The 6941-nt window shown below is 40.2% G+C and overlaps 1 protein-coding gene across 1 annotated transcript in view; it reads left to right on the top strand.

The window, feature by feature from the left end:
- The window catches only part of CLIC6 (chloride intracellular channel 6), a 59057-nt gene extending 53826 nt beyond the window's left edge, over window positions 1-5231 (top strand). Inside the window, exon 6 of the mRNA XM_049785774.1 lies at window positions 4602-5231. Within this exon, the coding sequence (XP_049641731.1) occupies window positions 4602-4763 (162 nt within the window). The 3' untranslated portion in view covers window positions 4764-5231. The remainder of the gene's footprint in view (window positions 1-4601) is intronic.
- The last annotated feature ends 1710 nt before the right edge of the window (window positions 5232-6941 follow it).

Genomic DNA, 6941 nt, shown 5'->3' with positions numbered 1-6941 from the left:
GACTTGGCATTTAGAAGCTTTCAAATGCCTTTAGGCCCATGGTTCTCTGGCCATCCCTGGTCACTCTGTTTCATTTCCATGCCTTTCTCTTCTGGAACATCTTCTTTTCACCCTGTTTCCAACCCAAGCCCCATTTCTCTCTGCCTGTTCTGCTCAAGGGCAGAAGTTTAAATTTAAAGTTGTTACTGATCTCACAAATAGATACGTTTCCCCCTACCTTAGCCAGTACATTGACATTTAAAAAAACTTAAAGGGGCCAGAGTAATAGCACAGTGCATGTGCTTGCCTTGCATGTGGCTGAGCCAGGTTCTTTTCCCAGTATCCCAAAGCCTGCCAGGGGTGATTTCTGAGAGCAGAGCCAGGAGTAACCCCTGAGCACTACTGGGTGTGGCCTAAAGCCAAAAAAAAAAAAAAAAAAAAAAGAAAAGAAATTAAAGCAGTTCAATACCTCCAACCTATATTACATGTCAGGTTGTCCAAATGGGATGTCTGTGTTCTCAAATGGGTCTTTGTGTCATTGTGAGTGTCAGTGAGTGTGGCTCAGAATTAACAGAGCACCTGGAAGTTGAGAAAGAGCCAGAGAAATGACTCCATCCCCTGCCTTACTTGCCATTTGTTGTCCCAATCTCTCCCCTGCCCAAAGCACTTTAAGTTTTCAGTAGAAAGGGTAAACTCCAGAGGAAAATAAATCCGTCCAAGGCTCCAGTGTAAGATTAAACTGCAAAATATTCTAAACCATTTAGCACTCAAAAAAATGCCAGAGAGCTTAATCACCTTCCAGGATGAAACACTTTCGAAAGGAAATGAGAATCAGCCTGAAAGAATTTATGGTCAAAGATGAGAGAAGAAAAGAATTCATAATTTATTCCTTTTCCTGAAACCCAGGAAAAAAGTTGACAAAAATAGGACATTAACTTTTTATTTCATATCATCAGAAAAGTACAAATTACAGAGTTAAAAGTGAAGAGTCCTTCTTCAAAAGTAACTCATGGTGGGTTACTGCAAATGCAAAGGATATTATTTCTATCTTGTTCTGTCTTTGTGTCTCTTTTTCAATGTCTTTGTCTCTTATTCTGTCTCCGTGTCTCCACCTATGTCACTATCTTCATCTCTGCATAAGTCTTTTTTTTTGAGGGGGCTGTTGGGCCACACCCAGCAGTACTCAAGAGTTACTCCTGCACTCAGAAATTGCTCCTGGCAGGCTCGGGAGACCATATGGGATGCTGGGGATCAAATCTGGTTCCATCCCAGGTCGGCTGTGTGCAAGGCAAACACCCTAATGCTTGTGCTATCACTCCAGCCCCATCTCTGCATAAGTCTTATGTAAAGCTACACAACCAAGTCTGAAAATGCCCAAATATGAATATGACTTCCTGTCTGAAGACAAGGCAAGGCATTGGGTCACTAGGAAAACAGGTACTCTGTTGCAGACTTTTTGGAAGTCAGATAGGAGAGGCAAGCAGAGGTGCCACCATTGTCTTTGGTTATTTCCCACTTTGATCCTAAGAAAAGTGGCAGAAAAAGAGATAGGGTGTTCGTCATTCTGACTGCTGATGACAAAAAAGAATTAAGCCTTAAACTATCTAAGGAAGAGTCTGTAAAGACTCAACTTCTATTTTAGCCCTGGTGACCTCCTTCCTCTTTCCTCATCTCTGAGTCTCAATAAGGAGAAGAACCTAAATTTTACCCTACTTTAACTGTAACCTCAATTCCAACCCTAATATGACCTTGGGGGCAGAATTGAGATAAGTATTTGGTGAGTAATTGCCTTGCTCTGATACTCTTTTGAAGCAAATGGTTCATCTAATAAATCTCACATTAAGAATGTATTAGTAACCAGTGGATAGAAATGATCCAGGAGGAGTGGAGGGCAAAGAATAGGCAGAAAGAAGAGAAGAGGAAAGGAAGGCAAGAAAAGGAAGAGAAGAGGAAAAGAAAGTGAGCAGCAATGCTTGATGATGTGCTTCTTTAAAGGACTGTACAGAGATGTTTAAATGGGCTCAAAGTGATTAATTAGAACATGGATTTTTTAATGCTACCTCCACGCCACCCACAAAACCCTTAATGAGAAGTTTACAGACTTGACTTTGTAAATGTATTATTTTTTTTAGATTTGACCTTTTATTTGTTCCCCTTAAAAACGAATATCATGTAAGATAAAATGTAGATTGCTATCAGTTGTAGTAATGAAGCTTTTCATAACTCATGAAGAGGACAAAAAAAAAAAGCTCAATGAGGACTGGAGAGATAGTACAAAGGTTAATGTGCTTGCCTTGCATGTGCTAACCCCATTTTGATCCCCTCTGCTAACATGCAATGACTCAAAGCACAGTCAGGAGTAAAACCTGAAAAATGCTGAGCATAGCCCCTAAACAAAGTAAAGCTCAAGGACTAGACAGAAGATATCAAAAAATTAATTGGCATCACAAAGAAGGTAGCAGTCAGATAAGAAGGGCTACATACAAAATAAAGTCAAAAGACATTGGAGGGACTAGATGGAAATTTGGAGAATGGGTCTGAGAAAATGATCCAATATCAAATTGAGAAGAACCTTAATGTCAAGATCATCAGAGATACAATAAAAAACAAGAGAACAGGAGGATAGGGACAGAATTGGAAGGAGACACTCAACAAGAAAATGATTTTCAACTTCAAGGTGGCCTGAACTTTTAGTTTAAACAATGTGCCTTCAACACATTATAAGGCAGTACATCAATTTCTGATTTTAAGATCAAAAGGAATTCTCGAGAAAATTCAAACAATTTAGACAATTCAATAGCGGAAGCAGTAATATCAGTCGTAGTGGTTGAAAGTCTTCTACATAGGAAAGACATTCAGACTGGCCACATAACCTCCCCGACCACATTCTAAATCCTTCCAAAGACCACTGTGTGTGGTTTCTAATATTCTTAGAGAATGAGGGGGAAAAGGAGTTGAGATTTAAGAATTTTATATCCAGGAAAAATTTGTTTCTACTTAAACTTTTGACTATAGTCAAGCACTTTTATCTTAAAAAGAAGTGCTTTAAATATAAAATATCTCAATGAGTAAAGCATAAACTTTTATCAGATTAAGTATTTTCTCACAGTAAGAGTCCAGGAGTCCAGGAAGGAGAAGATATGGATTATCCAAGTACCAGTGGAGAAAAGAAATTAGTTAACTCCTTTGTTTATTTTGGGGCCATACCCACACTCCTCTCAGTTCATATGTTGAGGCCTTGTGCCTTAAATGAGGTCTGCACAGATTTGACAAGTTATATTGAGGTCCTGCTGAAAAAAAAGGGAACACCAAATACAGTATGACTAGAGTTCTTATAAATAAAGAGAAAGAGGGGCCAGAGCAATAGTACAGCAGGTAGGGCATTTGTTTTGCACAAGACCAACCTGGGCTCTATTCCCTCAACATCCTATATGGTACCCTGAGCCATCCAGGAGTAACACCTGAGCATTGTAAGGTGTAGCCCAACAACCAGAAGTAAAAGGGGGGGGGGTAACATTAGATGCAGAGAAACAAACCCAGGTGTCATGCCATGTGAATGTTGGTATTAAATTCCTATAGGACAACAGATGACCAGAAAAGAGGAGAAAGATCTAGAACAGAGCTATTAACAGACCTTTCAGAGGAAACTTAGATTGTTCTCTAGCTGTTCTGAGTTAGAACTGAATTTATGATATTTGAGAAAGGTAGCCAGAGGAATGAGCCAGTCCCTGCAGAAAACTGCCTCCTTGTGGCTAATTCCTACTGGTGCCCCTCTCCAGCCAAAGGAAATGTCTCACACTTGGGGACTCCCAGATTGCACTCTTAATAATGGGTCCACCAACTGTTTCTCCAAGGATGGAGCTTCAGATTCACTGTACCCATGAGTGGAGCCTCTAACCAGGGGATTGACTCCAATAAGATGATGCTGGCAGACAGACCCTTGGAAATCTGCAAGAATTGTGTTTTATTTAGGCACTGGGGAGTTCAAAGTCATTGGGGGATTTCAGGAAGTTGCAAAAGAGAGGACCATTCCTAGGGGTCCTGTGATGGTCTAAACATAAAATTTCACTTGAGTCTGTAGGCACCAAGATCACACAACCATAGGATGCAGAAAGAATCATGGTTGGTCTGAACTACAAGGATGAACAGCAGCAACCCAAAAGAGCAAATGCATGACAGTGAGTCCCAGGGCTATGTGAATGAACAGGAGTATATGGCTCACTGTTTTAAGTCTAGTTCCTTTATGACCTTTCTGCTATCCAATATGTTCCATGCAAAGTCCAAGAGCAAGTTGGGGTAGATGAAAGGATTTGATGGGGCTGGAGAGAGAGCACAGCGGTAGGCTCTTTGCCTTGCACGCGGCCAACCCAGGAAGGACCTGGGTTCAAGTTCCTGGCATCCCAAATCAGTCCCCTGAGCCAGGACTGATTTCAGGAGTAACCCCTGAGTGCAGCTGGATGTGGCCCAAAAATCAAAAAAAGAAAGAAAAAAGGATTTGACAACCTGAGTACAGAATTCCAGGAGTGCATTTCTGGATTCCATACTCCTCTCCCCTAACCACCACCTCATCCCCATAGTCTTGGGGATTTTTCCACTGATTCCGCTTTCCTCTTCATTTCCAGATTGTGGCCAAGCGATACCGAGATTTCGAATTTCCTCCAGAAATGACGGGCATCTGGAGATACTTGAACAATGCATACGCAAGGGATGAATTCACAAACACATGTCCGGCTGACCAGGAGATTGAACATGCATATTCAGATGTTGCAAAAAGAATGAAGTAAAGCCAGGGAGTGTTGACTGTTCTGTGTCTCAGTTGTATGAGCTAGGCTAGGAAAGGAGGGTTTTCTTCATGCTGTCCTCTCCCAAAACATCCTATGCAAAAATAATGCCCATGTTTTAACAATTAGTTATTTTTTACGGGCTACACTCAAGGCCAGATGATAACTAGAGACCTTGTAATTTGTTAACTAATGTATGCTGGAACAATATCAGTGGTGATTGTTATATACACCTATGGTCAGGTGTATGGTAATTTATGCCCTTGGCATTTGTTGATGGAAATCCACACTATTTAGGGCATTTTCTTTGTTGTTTGGGTTTCAGAGCTAATTAGGTTAGGGTTCAAAATTCTTCTTCAATTAAGAAAAAGTATCTGTCTCAGATAGTTTTCAAAATTATACCTAGTCTGTTTTTCTCTTCAAAGGTAGTTTATATTGGGAATGAAAAACAGCTTTATAATTATAAAATAATGCATTTTGATATTTTAGTCTTTTTAAACCATTGTCAGAGAGTAAGTAAAAGGAGGAAAGAAAAAATATCACCCACAATTTCACTCCTAGGTAACACCTAGGAAGTCTTTGGCAAACAAACATTTTCCAACTCTTCCATCTGTCTGTCTCTCATAACATTTTTATTCACATTTGTGATATTGTGTTACCTTGTTTGAATGGGCTTGTGAGGAGTTCTCATCATGCCTTGATAGAGAACTTAGAATGCTCATGTTCTACACAGCTGAACTCAAGATAAAACTTGTGAGCTGAATTCACAGGAGAGCAGATTTGTATGGTCCACAGACCACCAGAGACCTAGAGGAACCTGCAGGAACTAGCAAGAACTAGAATATGGAGGCAACAAGTTTCTTCTGCCTTGATCTCTCTGCTTCCATCATGCCATTAGGGAATGTAATGGAGAGAAATGCCTTCCTGTATCACTAATGCTGACTTCTTTTCTAGTGCCTTCTTTTGCTTCCTCTGTTCTCTCAGACCCCACACCTGCCTTCAGAAGATACTTATTATCAAATGTAACACAAGGGGAAGCTTGTGTTGGAATAAGTCAAGCATCCACATTCCTTCTTGAGGCCTCATTCTGAGAGATACAGTTCCTCAGTGGTGGTGCAGTTTATGATTTGTCCTGTGTGTGGAGCCTCTGTACCCTCACTCCCTTCATTTCAAGGGTGGTCAGGAAACAATCTAGAGAGACAACAGTCATAATAATGATGACTTGTGGAAGCTTCTGGTAAACGGCCAACTTAGAGAGAAAGTGGAAACTATTGATACACTGAGGAATTTTCTGATTTCAGTGGGACATATCCATCATGACCATAGCTTGCCTCTCATCAATGTATAAGAGTGTGTGTGTGTGTGTGTGTCTGTGTGTCTGTGTTTATCTATCTGTATGTCCATTTACACAAGGCATCAGATATAAAACAACTGATTAGATGCTCATCAAGACATCACAGAATCTGAGCTTTACCTACATGGACACACACACATTAATGAAAATTCCCTTGTTGAATTGGTTGCTACTTGTGGTAGAGGGTAACATGCAAATTTTTCAATTTGTCCATGTGTTCAAGGGTAATTCATTTGGAATAATGGAAAATTTCATCAGTAACTGTTCTGGGATTTCTTTCACACTGTCTAATGAGAAGCACAGACTTCCTAATGTTACATCCCCTTTTTATTTCTGGCTTTTGAGATATTTGGTTTTCCCTGGGGGCAGTGAGTCCAGTGGCTGACTCTGTTGGCCACACTATTTGGGAGGCTGTATATGAATGACAATTGCTGCTCTTACTTATATGTTATGCCTATTTAGGAGTCCAATATTTAAGTCTTTTATAGTGTTATCTTGAACCTCAGAAAACAAATCGTCTGCCTGATGTTATTAGTGCTACCTTTGGGTTTCTAGATGTTAAGATGATCTACACCAACTCTGTGTGCCTTCCAAATTAAACAAATTATAAATATGTATGAAATGGAGCCATGATCTTTATTCTTCATATTGCTCTCCCCTCTTAGACTTAAAGTGCATGGAGATGGGTTTCTTGAAAACAGTGAGAGCATCTTTGAACCAGAGAGGATTTGTATTTGAATAAGAGAGAACAAGTATTTGATGGCATTGTTAGGGCTTTAAAGACAGGAGAGAGATATCCATGACCAGGTAGCTGCAGATAGTCTTGT

The sequence above is a fragment of the Suncus etruscus genome, chromosome 13, assembly GCF_024139225.1.
Source record: "Suncus etruscus isolate mSunEtr1 chromosome 13, mSunEtr1.pri.cur, whole genome shotgun sequence".
In the NCBI taxonomy this organism is placed as follows: Eukaryota; Metazoa; Chordata; class Mammalia; order Eulipotyphla; family Soricidae; genus Suncus; species Suncus etruscus.
This window is presented reverse-complemented; position numbering and strand designations above follow the sequence as displayed.